The sequence below is a fragment of the Schistocerca serialis genome, chromosome 10 (assembly GCF_023864345.2).
Source record: "Schistocerca serialis cubense isolate TAMUIC-IGC-003099 chromosome 10, iqSchSeri2.2, whole genome shotgun sequence".
NCBI lineage: Eukaryota > Metazoa > Arthropoda > Insecta > Orthoptera > Acrididae > Schistocerca > Schistocerca serialis.
In genome coordinates this window covers 124,887,537-124,907,499 of record NC_064647.1, presented here as the reverse complement: position 1 = coordinate 124,907,499, position 19,963 = coordinate 124,887,537, and the positions used below count along the sequence as shown (strand labels likewise).

At 46.0% G+C, this 19,963-nt stretch overlaps 1 protein-coding gene across 2 annotated transcripts in view; it reads left to right on the top strand.

Moving 5' to 3' along the window:
• Positions 1-19,963, top strand: part of LOC126425192 (ammonium transporter Rh type B) — a 228,198-nt gene that overhangs the window by 165,850 nt on the left and 42,385 nt on the right. For both annotated transcript variants that reach the window (XM_050088146.1, XM_050088147.1), the window contains exon 6: positions 5,706-5,869. In XM_050088146.1, the coding sequence (XP_049944103.1) occupies positions 5,706-5,869 (164 nt within the window). The remainder of the gene's footprint in view (positions 1-5,705; positions 5,870-19,963) is intronic.

Genomic DNA, 19,963 nt, shown 5'->3' with positions numbered 1-19,963 from the left:
GCAGGAGGGAGTTCAGAGACACTGAATGAAAGCACGAGAGGGGGTGTAGGAGGGGGAAAGCCGCCCAAGGGGCAGGAGAGGGAGCCCTGACGAGGAGGCAGGAGGAAGGTGTGGTTAGAGTTGGCAGGAGGGGTACACGTCAAGGCGAGGTTGCGTTGGGAAACGAGGTGGAGGGTGTGGTTTAAGTACAGCCCTAGGATACTGGATATATTTAGTCGGGTTTCTCGTCACGTGGCTGGCGTAAGAAAGAAGTCCGTTGCACCAGCAAGCTCTGCTGGTGGTCGACTGTGCCGAGGCAGTCCCCGAATGTCTTCTGCAGGGATACAAGCTGCCTGCGAGACTGTAGTGCGGGTTGCAGGCAGTGCAGGCGCAACGTCTATCAGTAGCAACCTACACGTAAACTTTTATTTTTACTTTTTACATTATACTGCAAATTAATCGAAGTAATCCTCAGAATATTGTATTTATCAATGTTTCATTCAATATTTCTGGAATTTCGCGTAATATTATTTCACTCTGTTTAGAATTTAAATGATATTCGAATCTACACTACTGGCTATTAAAGTTGCTACACCAAGAAGAAATGCAGATGATAAACGGGTATTCATTCGACAAATATATTATACTAGAACTGACATGTGATTACATTTTTACGCAATTTCGGTGCATAGATACTGAGAAATCAGCACCTAGAGCAACCACCTCTGGCCGTAATAACGGCCTTGATACGCCTGGGCATCGAGTCAAACAGAGCTTGGATGGCGCGTACAGGTACAGCTGTCCATGCAGCTTCAACACGATACCACAGTTCATCAAGAGTAGTGACTGGCGTATCGTGACGAGCCGTTTGCTCGGCCACCATTGACCAGACATTTTCAGTTGTTGAGAGATCTGGAGAATGTGCTGGCCAGGGCAGAAGTCGAACATTTTCTGTATCCAGAAAGGCCCGTACAGGATCTGCAACATGCGGTCGTGCATTATTCTGCTGAAATGTAGGGTTTTGCAGGGATCAAATGAGGGGTAGAGCCACGTGTCGTAACACATCTGAAATGTAACGTCCACGGTTCAGAGTGCCGTCAATGCGAACAAGAGGTGACCGAGACGTGTAACCAATGGCACCCCATACCATCACGCATACCATCACGAACAAACGCTTCCAATGTTCGTTCACCGCGATGTCGCCAAACACGGAAGCGGCCATACTGATGCTGTAAACAGAACCTGGATTCATCCGAAAAATGACGTTTTGCCATTCGTGCACCCAGGTTCGTCATTGATTACACCATCGCAGGTGGTCCTGTCTGTGATGCAGCGTCAAGTGTAACCGCAGCCATGGTCTCCAAGCTGATAGTCCATGCTGCTGCATACGTCGTCGAACTGTTCGTGCAGATGGATGTTGTCTTGCAACGTCCCCATCTGTTGACTCAGGGATCGAGACGTGGCTGCACGATCCGTTACAGCCATGTGGATAAGATGCCTGTCATATCGAGTGCTAGTGATACGAGGCCGTTGGGATCCAGCACGGCGTTCCGTATTACCCTCGTGAACCCACCGATTCCATATTCTGCTAACAGTCATTGGCTCTCGACCAACGCGAGCAGCAATGTCGCGATACGATAAACCGCAATCGCGATAGCCTACAATACGACCTTTATATGTCGCCACCGGAGCCAACCTTGTGTGAATGCCCTGAAAATCTAATCATTTGCATATCACAGCATCTTCTTCCCGTCGGTTGAGTTTCGCGTCTGTAGCACGTCATCTTCGTGGTGTAGCAATTTTAATGGCCAGTAGTGTATGTTCTCTGCTCTTCTCTTTTGATGCCTTAACTGCCATTGTTCACATTACTGCAGGCTAGTTGGACCGGCTGGCTGGCTGGCCAGTGCTGTCCAAGTTAAATGCACCAATGAAACTGTTGTGCCGTATTATCGACGTGCGCGTAACGCACAGCATAAAACGTATCCATTCAATCCTACTTGACTGTACTCGAGACCGCTCGGCTTCATCTCCACGTAAAACGAAATCCAAACGCGGAAGATGGCAAGGCGTAATGTTTGCATCAGGTTTATTCTTACAATGAAGACAGTGGCAATATGAAGGATTACCGACAACCATTCTTCCCTCTGCGGTGGGGTGGGGCTCTAACTATCCTTCAAAACAATCTATCCACTTACTTGGATAAGTTTCAGATTATCTGCCCCTTCACTCCGCGACGGTAATACTGGTTTAGCCGACAAAAGCAGCGTTGACAAAAATTCGACTAAATACCTACCACGCAAAGACCACAGTCCGTGGCCAGGAACTATAAGTTAGTGTAAGTATCGACCGTTCGGGATTCTTGCATGAATCGTTCGAAGAAATGTCTGCGGCTTCCTTTAAGTTGGTTTATTGCCTTTAAAACTGACGTACAACTACTTGCGGGTTAACCCATTCAGCTGTTCAGCAGACTTCTTGGAAATAAGTGCACGCCATTATGTCTCTTTATCTGAACAAAACACGCCACGCGGAGATTATGGACGGCGTGAAATGTTCACATCTTATCCCCTCATCTAAACCACCCAGAAGGCTCAAACTTTCACAAAATAATACTGTAGTCGCTCTTCGTCAACGACACGAGAACCAATCAAACGCCCGAATTTCTCGGTTTGGTACAAATTTGATCAGTGCGGTGTTTGCCAGAAAACGGCTCCTGAGCGACTATCTCGATTCACAGAGCTGAGGCACAAAGCCGTACTCAGACGCGCTGGAAATGCTGAATTCCTGTTGGCTAATATGTTAAGCATCCAATCACACTGTCCCGAGCACTTCTACTCTCGAGGTATTTCTATTGTCAGCCAGTCAGACTACCACAAGTAATTTATATTACAATGAAATGAATACCCTTAGCTGCATACAGTCAACGGTGAGATCCCGGGTTCAAGTCACGGTCGGGGCACACATTTTCAGCAGTCCTCGTTGACTTATATCAATACCTCTATGCAGCTAAGGGTATTCATTTCACTGTAATATCATTCCAACGAGCTGCATGGTCACCGATGGTATCTGTTCTTTCGGACATGTTCGAAAGAACCGATACCATCTTCATATATACAAGGAATATAGACTAGAAATCTCGTAATTTCGAAACGACAAAATGTTATGGAAACAAAATACGCTTCCTTCCACAAAATAAATTTCCCTATTGCCCAACAATTTTCTCACTTGTACATTTACATAGTTTTAATAAAATATCACATTTTCACTTTACGTGTGTCCTCCATTCACTCTCTCAGTCTCTCCGAAACGCTGACACCATCAAAACACGATGAAATAATAATTTTGCAGTGTACTTTTAATTCGTTAGAAATGTGTGGTAATGAAACTAAGGAATATTCCAGAAAATTAGATTATGTGAACCTATGCTCTTGGTAGTAGTTTCCATTGATACTGTAGATGAATGCATTACAGTGCGCCGGCCTTTGTGGCTGAGCGGTTCTAGGCGCTTCAGTCCGGAACCGCGCTGCTGCTATGGTCGCAGCTTCGAATCCTGCCTCGGGTATGGATGTGTGTGATATCCTTAGGTTAGTTAGGTTTAAATAGTTCTAAGTCTAGAGGACTGATGACCTCAGGTGTTAATCCCACAGTGCTTAGAGCCATTTGAACCATTTGTATTACAGTGCCTAACTCAGTTTGACAATGCCAGCACGGTTATTATGTGTTTCAGGTAAAAATTTATGTCTGCGAAGGTACTGAAGTTATTGATTTGAAATTTTAACAGTATTGCTCTATGTAAACAAAATTTGGTATACTGGGTATGATAAAGATCGATTAATATCAGATTCACAGAGAGTATGTGTGGTGTGCGTACTGTAAGACCTTCGGTACACACACCATCAGATTATTTGACTTGTCGCTCTAACGAAGTAGGCGAGTGTCAGCAATATGTCTCGTGGTCTTATCGTGGCGTGTTTATCTTCTGCCGTTAGGTCAGACAATAGAAATGCCACTTGCTCGCTTAGAGTAGCAGATTGACGGTGACCAACTTTAAACAGAACTTGATTAATTTTCACACACATTTATTAAAATAATAACAATCATAAACCATACTTAACTTGATTCTGGATGCTATTTACAATTGACAATCTGACGTTGAAAATGGCTCTGAGCACTATGGGACTCAACAGCTGTGGTCATAAGTCCCCTAGAACTTAGAACTACTTAAACCTAACTAACCTAAGGACACCTAGGGACACCTGCCCGAGGCAGGATTCGAACCTGCGACCGTAGCAGTCATGCGGTTCCGGACTGAGCGCCTAGAACCGCTAGACCACCGCGGCCGGCAATCTGACGTTCCTTTGGTCTTGGTACGTTAATCTTATTCTCACATGTCTCTGATACTTGACGAAGTGTCTATACATTGATCTTCATGGCTATGTACAGGAATATGATAATCTTATTAAGCGCAGACTGAAACTTGACTACAGACTAATGCAGACTAATGTAGACTGACTAATCGGAGGTCTGTACACTTGTTATAATACCTCGAGCTTTCAGGTATCACTGCGCGAGTGTGATCCGCGAGTAGAAAAGGTTCTAGGTCTGCAGCAATCTCATTGGCTGCATTACGTATTAATACACGGATCGGCGGAAGCAGAATTTGGTCTGTCTCTATGGCAGCGCCATCTCGTAGTGCGGAGACGGACGAGCGCTGCGCCTGCACTGTTGTGCTTAGCGGGGCACGCTCTAGTGGGAAAGTTGTGTGCGCGCTGACTACGCGGAACTATGTACACAACAGTATGTTAACGTATTACACACAGCGTTAGTCAGGTACACTGCTCGCTCGGCCCAGAAGACAGCTTCACCTCTTGAACTTCAGTCTACTGTACTTGTTTTAATCTGATTCTCCATCTGATCCTGACTTCGCCTTGCATCCCAATATCTGATTTCTTAATCTCTGTCTCACCATGACCGTGATATAGTCCAGGTGGAGTGAGATGAGAACGAATGCAAGATGACAAACTCGTGCCTGCCGGAGTGGCCGAGCGGTTCTAGGCGCTACAGTCTGGAGCCGCGCGACCGCTACGGTCGCAGGTTCGAATCCTGCCTCAGGCATGGATGTGTGTGATGTCCTTAGGTTAGGTAGGTTTAAGTAGTTTTAAGTTCTAGGGGACTGATGACCTCAGAAGGTAAGTCCCATAGTGGTCAGATCCATTTGAACCATTTCTGACAAACTCGTAATAATTTGCTACGTTACAAAAATGGTTCAAATGGCTCTGAGCACTATGGGACTTAACATCTATGGTGATCAGTCCCCTAGAACTTAGAAATACTTAAACCTAATTCACCTAAGGACATCACACAACACCCAGTCATCACGAGGCAGAGAAAATCCCTGATCCCGCCGGGAATCGAACCCGGGAACCCGGGCGTGGGAAGCGAGAACGCTATCGCACGACCACGAGCTGCGGACATGCTACGTTACACCACACACCATTCACGACTGTAACAAGGAGAGGAAAGTGACAGATATTGGTACTGGAAGTACCCTCCGCCACACACTGTAAGCTGTATTAAGGAGTACAGATGTAGGTGCAGAAGAGAGGGTACACTTTAGCTTATTGACTGCCGTCTCACAGTTGGTGGCCCTTTTTCTAATGAGGTCTCAGGATATGACTGTGTGGTGCTTAGCGTGGCTCAGCGGGTGAGACGTTCAACTTGTCGGACAGCTACCATCTTCCTGTGGTGCTTCTGGCCGAGCTTCAACGGCGCCCTGTCCTCTGGCGACGAGCAGGTCCGCGCCGTCGTCAACACGTACCTCGCGCTCGCCGCATCCGCCGTCACCACCTTCGCCGTCTCGGCCCTCATCACGCGGGACGCCAAGTTCTCCATGGTGAGTACCGGCCACAGGCTCACGATGAGTTACAGAGCTGCACGTTACTGGCTTAACAGGGACAGGCTCGATAAAGTCACCGAAATTACGGGAACCAACATTATCTGTACCTACAGATTGGAAAATTGCGCAGGTCGCACCAGTGTTTAAGAAGGGTAGTAGGAGTAATCCATCGAACTACACACCTATATCATTGACGTCGGTTTGCAGTAGGGTTTTGGAGCATATACTGTATTCAAACATTATGAATCACCTCGAAGGGAACGATCTATTGATACGTAATCAGCATGGTTTCAGAAAACACCTTTCTTGTGCAACGCAGCTAGGCTCTCTATTCGCACGAAGTAATGGCCGCTATCGACAGGGGATCTCAGGTTGATTCCGTATTTCTGTATTTCCGGAAAGCTTTTGACACCGTTCCTCACAAGCGACTTATAATCAAGCTGCGGGCCTATGGGGTATCGTCTCAGTTGTGCGACTGGATTCGTGATTTCCTGTGAGGAAGGTAGCAGTTCGTAGTAATAGACGGCAAATCATCGAGTAAAACTGAAGTGATATCAGGTGTTCCCCAGGGAAGCTTCCTGGGACCTCTGCTGTTCCTGATCTATATAAATGACCTGGGTGACAAACTGAGCAGTTCTCTTAGGTTGTTTGCAGATGATGCTGTAATTTACTGTCTAGTAAGGACATCCGAAGACCAGTATCAGTTGCAAAGCGATTTAGAAAAGATTGCTGTATGGTGTGGCAGGTGGCAGTTGACGCTAAATAACGAAAAGTGTGAGGTGATCCACATGAGTTCCAAAAGAAATCCGTTGGAATTCGATTACTCGATAAATAGGACAATTCTCAAGGCTGTCAATTCAACTAAGTACGCGGGTATAAAATTACGAACAACTTCAGTTGGAAAGACCACATAGATAATATTGTGGGGAAGGCGAGCCAAAGGTTACGTTTCATTGGCAGGACACAAGATGCAACAAGTCCACTAAAGAGACAGCTTACACTATACTCGTTCGTCCTCTGTTAGAATATTGCTGCGCGGTGTGGGATCCTTACCAGGTGGGATTGACGGAGGACATCGAAAGGGTGCAAAAAAGGGCAGCTCATTTTGTATTATCACGTAATAGGGGAGAGATTGTGGCAGATAAGATACGCGAGATGGGATGGAAGTCATTAAAGCAAAGACGTTTTTAATTGCGGCGAGATCTATTTACGAAATTTCAGAAACCAACTTTCTCTTACGAATGCGAAAATATTTTGTTGAGCCCAACCTTCATAGGTAGGAATGATCATGAAAATAAAATAAGAGAAATCAGAGCTCGAACAGAAAAGTTTAGGTGTACGCCCGCTGTTCGGGACTGGAATGGTAGAGAGATAGTATGATTGTGGTTCGATGAACCCTCTGCCAAGCACTTAAATGTGAATTGCAGAGTAGTCATGTAGATGTAGATGTAGATGAACAAAACACAGATGAAACAATGGCGGATGTAAACGAAAGACTACAACTGCAGCATGTCGACCCAAGCCGAGAGATGATCCATTTCCTGACAAGCCACGGGACATTTAAACCGTATGGGACTAACTAACGATGAAACGAGCGTATGCGGAGAAACTGGGACACCAGAACATGTCACACTGCTGTGCAACACGCTAGCCCAAGTGAGACCGATACAGAATGACAATGACATCGCCAGAATAATATGTAATCCCGATGGCTGGAACACAATAAATAGTGTAGCCGATATTGTATCGAACACTCTGCAGGAAGAATATAAGCGCTAAAACCCATATGGAAGGAGGCGTAGACAAGCACAAACAACACAACAAACCACATGGGAGGACACGAACACGGCCACAGATTCCGAAACCGAGGAAGGAACACTGAGTGAACATGACTCAGAAGGGATCAACATGTAAGGGACCAAAACCAAGCCGGCCAGGGTGGCCGAGCGGTTCTAGGCGCTGTAGTCTGGAACCGCGCGCCCGCTACGGTCGTAGGTTCGAATCCTGCCTCGGGCGTGGATGTGTGTGATGTCCTTAGGGTAGTTAGGTTTAAGTAGTTCTGCGTTCTTGCGGACTGATGACCTTAGAAGTTAAGTCCCATAGTGCTCAGAGCCATTTGAACGATTTTAAACCAAAAGCAACAATGTATAACACTGCATGCCACAACACAGTCACAAACAACACAACAGTCATAAAACAAACAAACACCGGCACCACATACTAAGACTGTAGTAATGTCGCTTGGGAGGAGAAGGCTCGAACAACTTTTGTTCCACGGCTCCTCCTCCCCAGTGGCATCGTGCATAGTGTTTAAAGTACAGGTTTGAAGCGATTTCACAGCTCTACAATAACTTTATTATTTGAGATATTTTCACAATGCTTTGCACACACATACAAAAACTCAAAAAGTTTTTTTAGGCATTCACAAATGTTCGATATGTGCCCCTTTAGTGATTCGGCAGACATCAAGCCGATAATCAAGTTCCTCCCCCACTCGGCGCAGCATGTCCCCATCAATGAGTTCGAAAGCATCGTTGATGCGAGCTCGCAGTTCTGGCACGTTTCTTGGTAGAGGAGGTTTAAACACTGAATCTTTCACATAACCCCACAGAAAGAAATCGCACGGGGTTAAGTCGGGAGAGCGTGGAGGCCACGACATGAATTGCTGATCATGATCTCCACCACGACCGATCCATCGGTTTTCCAATCTTCTGTTTAAGAAATGCCGAACATCATGATGGAAGTGCGGTGGAGCACCATCCTGTTGAAAGCTGAAGTCGGCGCTGTCGGTCTCCAGTTGCGGCATGAGCCAATTTTCCAGCATGTCCAGATACACGTGTCCTGTAACGTTTTTTTCGCAGAAGAAAAAGGGGCCGTAAACTTTAAACCGTGAGATTGCACAAAACACGTTAACTTTTGGAGAATTGCGAATTTGCTGCACGAATGCGTGAGGATTCTCTACCGCCCAGATTCGCACATTGTGCCTGTTCACTTCACCATTAAGAAAAAATGTTACTTCATCACTGAAAACAAGTTTCGCACTGAACGCATCCTCTTCCATGAGCTGTTGCAACCGCGCTGAAAATTCAAAGCGTTTGACTTTGTAATCGGGTGTCAGGGCCTGTAGCAATTGTAAACGGTAAGGCTTCTGCTTTAGCCTTTTCCGCAAGATTTTCCAAACCGTCGGCTGTGGTACGTTTAGCTCCCTGCTTGCTTTATTCGTCGACTTCCGCGGGCTACGCGTGAAACTTGCCCGCACGCGTTCAACCGTTTCTTCGCTCACTGCAGGCCGACCCGTTGATTTCCCCTTACAGAGGCATCCAGAAGCCTTATACTGCGCATACCATCACCGAATGGAGTTAGCAGTTGGTGGATCTTTGTTGAACTTCGTCCTGAAGTGTCGTAGCACTGTTGTGACTGACTGATTTGAGTGCATTTCAAGCACGACATACGCTTTCTCGGCTCCTGTCGCCATTTTGTCTCACTGCGCTCTCGAGCACTCTGGCGGCAGAAACCTGAAGTGCGGCTTCAGCCAGACAAAACCTTATGTGTTTTTCTACGTATCTGTAGTGTGTCGTGACCATATGTCAATGAGTGGAGCTACAGTGAATTTATGAAATCGCTTCAATCATTTGTAATAGCCCTGTATACTGCACACAAGCAGTAATGTATTGCTCGTCTTATTGTGTGCAGACAGAAGTATATTCTCTTCTCTGTTCAAAGCTATAATCAATGAATTTCATATATGGGAAATGTGTGAAGTTATTTAAGAAATAATGCATTCAAGTAGCAATGAACTATATTCTATTTCAAGTAACAAGTTACAAACATAAGTGTATTTCTCACGTGAAGATAAAATTCATGTATTCCATGTATGAAGTGCTCAATCAGAATTTAATCTGAATAATCTGTGTAAACATACAGGGTGGCGCACGAAATGTGTTACCAATTGTTTCTTTCACAATTTACGACGGACATTAGATATCCCGCTGGGATATCTACAGCAGTACCAGCAGAGCTTCGAAAACAAATGAGATCGAAATGACGTGTAATTCACGATACTGCCGCTAGGAGACTAGTAAGCAGCAATGGCTGACAATGGAAGACTGGCGACACAGCAACGATCGGCAATTGTGTTACTTTTTCATTAAACGAAAAGCCTTGTTGTGACACAGAGGCGTTTTCGACAATATTTTAACACACGATGGGTCCCTTGCAAGAAGACCATCCACAGGTTGTACGATAAATCTGTACAGAAAGGGACAGTATTGGAAGCGAATCGACCTCGGCCTAAGCCTATTTGTTCTCTGGAGAATAGTGAAGCGGTACGAGTTGCTGTACAGAGAAGGCCCGGGAAATCATGTAGAAAGGCAGCAGTGCAACTGGGAATATCCAGACGCTCCGTTCAACGCATTCTTAAAAGTGACCTCTATATGTATCCATACAAGATGACCTGTGCACAGAAGCTCACTGAAGAACACAAGCGGCAGAGACTACTGTTTGCTCAGTGAGCGGAGGATAAGGAAGAAACTCTCAACAACGTTTGGTTTTCAGACGAGGCGCATTTTCATTTAGACGGTGTGGTTAACAAACAAAATGTACGCTTTTGGGCCAATGAAAACCCACAAGTGCTTCATGAACAACAACATTATGCTCCAAGGATTACAGCGTGGGCAGCAATTTCCAGTCACGGACTTGTTGGACCCTTTTTCTTTGAAGAAACTGTGAACAGCGAGCGTTATTTGAGCGTGCTTCGCAATAGCTTCATTCCACAGCTTCTTGCTACTGCCTTGCCCTTCAACACGCAGTGGTTCATTCAAGATGGAGCAAGGCCACACACTGCAAACACTGTGTTGGAGTTTTTACACGAGCATTTCGACATGCGGATCATTTCACACAGGTTTCCAGGTCGCTTCAATGACGGACAAAATTGGCTCCCCAATAGTACAGATGTCAATCCATGTGACTTTTTTCTTTGGAGGTACCTAAAGGAAAAAATTTTCCCGAAACGTCCACGTGATTTAATGGAGCTCAGAAGACTTATTCTTCAAGCTTGCAGTGAAATTGCGGAAGACATGTGCCGTAGGGTAATCACTAACTTCAGTGTTCGTTTGAAGGAAGTTAGGAAACGAAATGGTGGACATATTGAGCATGTGCTGAGTTAGAACAAATCTCCATGGACGGCTCTTCATTGCAGTATATGTTCCTTTCAGATTGTATTGACAATAAAGTTTATGTTCGAAAACAAAATGGTAGCACATTTCGTGCGCCACCCTGTACATTAGCGCAAACCATTTAAGATGAGAATAGCTCGATGTTGTACATACATAGAAATAGGCCATTACTAACCAGCATGCTACTTAGACTGTATTACTCATCTAAATGCAGCATATCACTTCCCTCTATATTTTAGAAATTATTCTTAACCACGGTCATTGTGTTACATTTTTTTAAATTTTTCTTTGACGTTTGCATTGTATAAATTATGTTCTCATCAACTATGCAGTAACAAATCATATGGAACCATTTTAACAATTTTTAAGCATTCAATTCGCTGTTACCTCAGAGAAATCTTTATACACTCCTGGAAATTGAAATAAGAACACCTTGAATTCATTGTCCCAGGAAGGGGAAACTTTATTGACACATTCATGGGGTCAGATACATCACATGATCACACTGACAGAACCACAGGCACATAGACACAGGCAACAGAGCATGCACAATGTTGGCACTAGTACAGTGTATATCCACCTTTCGCAGCAATGCAGGCTGCTATTCTCCCATGGAGACGATCGTAGAGATGCTGGATGTAGTCCTGTGGAACGGCTTGCGATGCCATTTCCACCTGGCGCCTCAGTTGGACCAGCGTTCGTGCTGGACGTGCAGACCGCGTGAGACGACGCTTCATCCAGTCCCAAACATGCTCAATGGGGGACAGATCCGGAGATCTTGCTGGCCAGGGTAGTTGACTTACACCTTCTAGAGCACGTTGGGTGGCACGGGATACATGCGGACGTGAATTGTCCTGTTGGAACAGCAAGTTCCCTTGCCGGTCTAGGAATGGTAGAACGATGGGTTCGATGACGGTTTGGATGTACCGTGCACTATTCAGTGTCCCCTCGACGATCACCAGTGGTGTACGGCCAGTGTAGGAGATCGCTCCCCACACCATGATGCCGGGTGTTGGCCCTGTGTGCCTCGGTCGTATGCAGTCCTGATTGTGGCGCTCACCTGCACGGCGCCAAACACGCATACGACCATCATTGGCACCAAGGCAGAAGCGACTCTCATCGCTGAAGACGACACGTCTCCATTCGTCCCTCCATTCACGCCTGTCGCGACACCACTGGAGACGGGCTGCACGATGTTGGGGCGTGAGCGGAAGACGGCCTAACGGTGTGCGGGACCGTAGCCCAGCTTCATGGAGACGGTTGCGAATGGTCCTCGCCGATACCCCAGGAGCAACAGTGTCCCTAATTTGCTGGGAAGTGGCGGTGCGGTCCCCTACGGCACTGCGTAGGATCCTACGGTCTTGGCGTGCATCCGTGCGTCGCTGCGGTCCGGTCCCAGGTCGACGGGCACGTGCACCTTCCGCCGACCACTGGCGACAACATCGATGTACTGTGGAGACCTCACGCCCCACGTGTTGAGCAATTCGGCGGTACGTCCACCCGGCCTCCCGCATGCCCACTATACGCCCTCGCTCAAAGTCCGTCAACTGCACATACGGTTCACGTCCACGCTGTCGCGGCATGCTACCAGTGTTAAAGACTGCGATGGAGCTCCGTATGTCACGGCAAACTGGCTGACACTGACGGCGGCGGTGCACAAATGCTGCGCAGCTAGCGCCATTCGACGGCCAACACCGCGGTTCCTGGTGTGTCTGCTGTGCCGTGCGTGTGATCATTGCTTGTACAGCCCTCTCGCAGTGTCCGGAGCAAGTATGGGGGGGCTGACACACCGGTGTCAATGTGTTCTTTTTTCCATTTCCAGGAGTGTATATTATGTTCTTTATATTATTTAAAAAAAGCATTAACAACTGTATACAAATAAGACTGTAACAATGCGAAGTCTTTGCTATTAGATTCAGAAGCATACGACCCACGTTATATTTCAAGGCGGTGGGTTACATTGTACTGTTAATGAAATAAATAAATAAATGGTCTCACACCACTCAGCCACCAAGTAAGCCATTCTGCTGAAGGTAAAGTGATCTGCTGATTAAGTGGCGTCGTATTCCTCTTAAGACTGCTGCGTTCTTCAAGAAGATTCACCCGAGCTCCTTAACGAGGATAAAAATTTGCAGTTAATTTTCACTTGCATGAAGGACTACAATCCAGTTTCAGAACGATACACCTTTTACATGCTACAGCTTAAAAACATGAGGTGCTTTCTATAGTTTCACTGCGGTGACTAAAGTCACGGGATACCTCCAAAAATCGTGTCAGACATCGTTTTGCCCGGTGTAGTGCAACTCAGAAAGTCGCTGGAAGCCGCCCTGCACAAATGTTGAGTCACGTTGCTTCTGTGGCCGTCCGTAATTGCGAAAGTGTTGTCGGTGCAGGATGTTGTCCGCGAAATGACCTCCTGATGACTATGCTTCTACATCTACACTCACATCTACGTGATTACTCTGCTACTCACAATAAAGCGCTGACAGAAGGCTCAGTCTTGACCAGTTCACCGCTTGGTGCAACCAGTGGTTGCTCAAGGTCAATCCCTCCAAAACCCAGGCGATCATTGTAGGTAAAACCACCCCTTCCTTCCGCCTCCTTGATTTCTATCTCACCGTCTATGGCCGTCCTATCGCCCTCACTCCCACCCTTAAGTACCTTGGCGTCACCCTCGACCGTCGCCTCTCCTGGACTCCCCATCTCCGGACAATCCAAGACAAGGCTCACTCCCGACTCCGTCTCCTCAAGCTCCTTTCCGGCCGTACGTGGGGTCTGGACCCCTCCACCATCCTCCACACCTATAAATTCGCCCTATCCTTTGTTAAGCCCATCTGGCCTGGATCTCCGCCCCCCCTACCTTTTATAAATCCCTACAAATCCTTGAACACCATGCTCTCCGCCTCACCTATCGCATCCGTCTCCCCTCCCCCACGCGGATCCTGTATGATCTCATCCCCTTCCCCCACATCCTCCGTTTCCTGGAAAGGATACGGATCCTGTACACCTCCCGCAAACTCGATCCTCCTCATCCGCTTGGCTCACCCATCCTCTCCCACCCCCACCCGCTGCCGCACCCATATTCCCACGTCCAAACCGGGCTCCATCTCTCCACCCTCCTTACCCTCTCCCAAGGTGGCTTCCGCCAGCTCCCCCTCCCTGATGATGTCCTCCTCCCCTCCATCTACTCCTCCTACCAACTTTGATCCTCCCCCCCCCCCCACTTCCTGTGTCCTTTCCTTTAGGCACCGTCCCTCCCTTCTCTCTCCTTTTCCCCCTATCCCCCTTCCTCCATCCCTCTTCCCCTGGGCATCCCCTACCCATGGCATCTCTGCTCTCCCCTCTCCCTCTTCCTCCACCCCTCCTCCTCTCTTGGCAGGTCCCCGGACTCGCACACGCTACGTGGACTTTCGCGCGCCGGGGATCATCACCATCAGTGTCTCGTGTGTGTCGTCATGTTGAAACGTCCCCTTTGAACAATTATACAGGACTGTGCTTAACCTGACACACAATATTTTTAGCGCAACGCAATCTGACTTTCAATAATCCCTACAAAAGAATGGCCCTGACTAACATTAACCTATGCATTTCACAAATCGCTTACCTCACAAAAATCTTGGTTACTCGAACTACTGCAATACAGCTAGCGCCACTACTGCCAGCTAAATAAAAGATTCAAACTACGGAAGGCACTAACTACTGATAGGGATAGTTAGCAAATGAAAGATATTAATAGAGAACAAACAATGTATCTACCTTGATATCATCATATATAAATATAGCAGTTCATGACAAATTTCAAAACTCCGCCATCTCTCTCCCCACATCCACCACTGCTGGCGGCTCACCTCCAACTGCGCAACGCTACGCGCTGTTCACAGCCAGCTGCCTAACACTACAATGGCGAGTATTACAACAATGCAAAGCAGCCACAGACTGCACACAGCACAGCCAGTGATTTTCATACAGATGTGGCGTTACCAATAAAAAAAACCTAAACAGCCTACTTACAGTGTTTAGTGTTTACCGTCAAACTCCATCGTTCACCAGTGCCATCGCCATCTTCAGTGTTTGTGCGTCGTATCAACAGTTTGCAGTGTGGATTATCGTCGAGTGTGAACGGCTCGTGTTTGTCTTTATGTGTCTACTGTTTTATTGACCACCGTTCTGTGACTTATGTGTCTCCTCACTGTTTTTCTCATTGTGTATTCTATGGCTGAAGAGCAGCGTAGAGTGCTGCTGACAGCCTGCCTATTGTACAGGTTTTAAAATAACAATAAAGAAAAAAAAAAGGCTCAGTGAACCACCTTCAAGCTGTCTCTCTACTGTTCCACTCTCGAACGGCGCGCCGGAGAAACAAGCACTTAAATTTTTCTGTGCGAGCCCTGATTTCTCTTATGTTATCGTGTTGATCATGTCTCCCTATGTAGGTGGGTGCCAATAGAATGTTTTCGCAATCGGATGAGAAAACTGTTGATTGAAATTTCATAAGAAGATTCCGTCACAACGAAGTTCGCCTTTGTTTTAATGATTGCCAATCCAATTCACGTATCAAGTCTGTAGCACTATCTCTCCTATTTCGTGATAATACAAAACGAGGTGCCCTTCTTTGTACTTTTTCGACATCATCCGTCAGTCCCGCCTGATGCGGATCCCACACCGCACAGCAATACTCCAGAATAGGTCGGACATGTGTAGTGTAAGCAGTCTCTTTAGTAGATCTGTTGCACCTTCTAAGTGTTCTACCAATGAATCGCACTCTTTGGTTTGCTCTACTCACAACATTTTCTATGTGATCGTTCCGGTTTATGTCATTTGTAATTGTAATCCCTAAGTATTTAGTTGAATTTATAGCCTTTAGATTTGTGTGACTTATCGCGTAATCGAAATTTAGCTGATTTCTTTTACTACTCATGTGAATGACTTCACACTATTCTTTATTCAGGATCAATTGCCACTTTTCGCACCATACAGATATCTTATCTAAATCATTTTGCATTTCGTTTTGCTCATCTGATGACTTTACAAGACAGTAAATGACATCATCATCTGTAAACAATCTTAGACGGCTACTCAGATTGTCTCCTATATCGTTAATACAGATCAGAAACACTACAGGGCCTATAATACTTCCTTTGGGAACGCCGGATATTACTTCTGTTTTCCTCGATGACTTTCCGTCTATTACTACGAACTGTGATCTTTCTGACAAGGAATCACGAATCCAGTCGCACAACTGAGGAGATATTTGGTAGGCACGCAGTTTGGTTAGGAGACACTTGCCAGGAGTGGTGTCGATAGCCTTCTGGAAATGGAATCAATTTGACATTCCCTGCCGAAAGCGCTCATTACTTCATGAGTATAAAGAGCTAGTTGTGTTTCGCAAGAACGATATTTTCTGAATCCATGCTGACTGTGTGTCAATAAATTGTTTTCTTCAAGATACTTCATAATGTCCGAACACAGTATATGTTCACAAAACCCTACTGCAAATCGACGTCAGCGATAATTGTCTCTAATTCAGCGGATTACTCCTATTTCCCTTTTTGGGTATTGGTGTGACTTGAGCAATTATCAGGTCTTCAGGTACGTAACTGTCTATGAGCGATCGGTTGTATATAATTGCTAAATATGGAGCTATTGTATCAGCATACTCTGAAAGGAACCTGAGTGGTATACAGTCTGGACCGGAAGCCTTGCCTTTATTAACTCCTTTGCCACACCCGGGATATGTACTTCTATATTCTTCATCTTTGCAGTTGTTCTTGATTGGAATACAGGAATACTTACTTCGTCTTCTTTGGTGAAGGAGTTTCGGAAAACCGTGTTCAATAACTCTGCTTTAGTGGCACTGTCATCAGTGACTTCACCGTTGTTATCGCGCAGTGAAGGTATTGATTGCGTCTTGCCACTGGTGTACTTTATGTATGACCAGAATCTCTTCGGGTTTTCTGCCAGATTTCGAGACAGATTTTCGTAGTGGAAATTATTAAAAGCATCTTGCATTTAAGTGCGTGCTATATTTCGAACTTCTGCAAAACTTAGCCAATCTTGGGCATTTTGCGTTCTTTTAAATTTGGCATACTTTCTTGGGTGCTTCTGCAACAGCTATCTGACCCGTTTTGTGTACCATTGGGGATCGGTACCACCACTTATTAATTTATGTGGTATCAATTGTGTCGATACTATCTCTTTGAAATCATTATATCTCATGAATGTCCCATAAATGTTCGGTGGATTTCATGTCGGGTGACCTGGGTGGCCAAATCATTCTCTCTAATTGCCCAGAATGTTCTCCAAACGACAAACCAATCGCAAACAGCTGTGGCCCTTGGCGTGACATTGTTGTTTAGGAAGAGCAAGTCCGTGATCGACTGCAAATGGTCCCCAAGTAGCCGAACATAACCATTTTTAGTCAATGATCGGTTCAGTTTCACCAGAGGACCCAGTCCGTTCCATGTGAATACGGTCCACACCATTATGGAACCACCACCAGCTTGCACTGTGCCTCGTTGACAACTTTGGGCCATGGCTTCGTGGAATCAGCGCCACATCGGAACCCTACCATCAGCTCTCGGCAACTGAACTCTAAGTTCAACCGATTTGTAAAAAAGCCTAGATCGCTTAAACACTGTTTACTAGATGACCGGTTTCAACACACTAAAGGTGCCATCATCATATGTGAATGTAGCTTAACATGCATAAATCATTTGGATATACCGATATATGAGGCAGATGGTTTATGCATATTAAGCTACATTCAGATCTGATAATGGCGCCTTTAGTGTGTTGAAACCGGTAAACAGTGTTTAAGCGATCTTGGCTCTTGAATTATTTATACAACAGAGTGATCGCCCCACAACACACTATGTGTTCACTTCAACCGATTTGGTCACGAGCCGAGTAGAGGCGCGTTAGCGATGTCCTGCTGTTAGCAAAGGCGCGCACGTCTCTCGTCTGCTGCCACAACCCATTAGAGGCAAATTTCGCCGCACTGCCCTAACCAATAGGTTCGTCCCACGCCCCACAATGATTTCTGCGGTTATTTCACGCAGTGTTGCCTGTCTGTTAGCACTGACAGCTCTAAGAAAACGCCGCTGCTCTCGGTCGTTAAGTGAAGGCCTTCGGCGTCTGTGTTGTCGGTGGGGCGAGGTAAAGCCCTAAATTGGGTACTTTCGGCACACTGTTGTCACTGTGTTTCTCGGAATAATGAATTCCCTAATGATTTCCGAAGTGGAACGTCACATGTGTCTAGCTGCAACTACCATTCTGTGTTCAAAGTCTGTTATTTCCCTTCGTGTAGCTGTAAGCACGTCGGGAACCGATTCACACGAAATCAACTGACTACGAATGACAGCTGCGCTAATGTACACAGCCCTTTACTACCTTGTGCTCATGATCACATGGTACTATCGCCATGTATATGTACACATCGCTTTCCCATGACATTAGTCGTCTCACTGCACATAGTGTACATTTAGGATGTGAGTTTTTCATTTCACTTACAAATTTCTTTTCCCATTTCTTCGCGTTTTCGTGCAAAGGTATCGGCTTCGCTTCCATGCACTTCCTACTTATTTCACTCCTCAGTGTATATTGCTGTATTCATGTCATCTTTCAAAATATTTTTAATTTATTTCTTTCTTCAATCAGTTGATTTCTTCTGGTATCTAAGATTCTATCACAGTTACCTCCCTTTTACTCATATTTGTTCGTCCAACTTCTGAGATTGTCCTTTGTAGAGATGTCTATTCTTCTACAACTGAACTGTCTTTTGCAGTATTCGTTATCGTAGGATCTGCAGCGCTAGCGGACCCCATCTCTCCTCAGTACTTCAGTACATCATTTCTTTCCACAGTTATTATTCCGGACGATTCTCTTAAACTTCAGGCTACTCTTCATCGTTACTATTTTGTGACCTGAGTCTACATCTGCTGCTGACTTCACCTTGCGTTCCAATATCTGATTCCTTAATCTGTCTCCCCATGACCATGATATAATCCACATAGAATCAGGCGTTCTTCAAATAGACCTCATACTCTTGTGATTGTTAAACAGTATGTCCGCAGTTACTACACTACTGGCCATTAAAATTGTTACACCAAGAATAAAGCAGATGATAAACGGGTATTCATTGCACAAATATATTATACTAGAACTGACATGTGATTACATTTTCACGCAATTTGTGTGCATAGATCCTGAGATATCAGTAACCAGAACAACCACCTCTGGCCGTAATAACGGCCTTGATACCCCTGGGCATTGAGTCAAACAGAGCTTGGATGGCGTGTACAGGTACAGCTGCCCTTGCAGATTCAGCACGATACCACAGTTCATCAAGAGTAGTGACTGGCGTATTGTGACGAGCCAGTTGCTCGGCCACCATTGACCAGACGTTTTCAGGACCTGCAGTCGTGCATTATCCTGCTGAAATGTAGGGTTTCGCAGGGATCGAATGAAGGGTAGAACCACGGGTCGTAACACATCTGAAATGTAACGTCCACTGTTCAAAGTGCCGTCAATGCGAACAAGAGGTGACCGAGACGTGTGACCAATGGCACCCCATACTATCACGCCGCATGATACGCCAGTGTGGCGATGACGAATACACGCTTCCAATGTGCGTTCACCGCGATGTCGCCAAACACGGACGCGACCATCATGATGCTGTAAACAGAACCCGGATTGATCTTAAAAAATGACGTTCTGTCATTAGTGCACCCAGATTCGTCGTTGAGTACACCATCGCAGGCGCTCCTGTTTGTGATGCAGCGTCAAGGGTAACCGCAGCCACGGTCTCCCAGCTGATAGTCCGTGCTGCTGCAAACGTCGTCGACCTATTCGTCCAGATGGTTGTTGTCTTGCAAACGTCCACATCTGTTGACTCAGGGATCGAGACGTGGCTGCACGATTC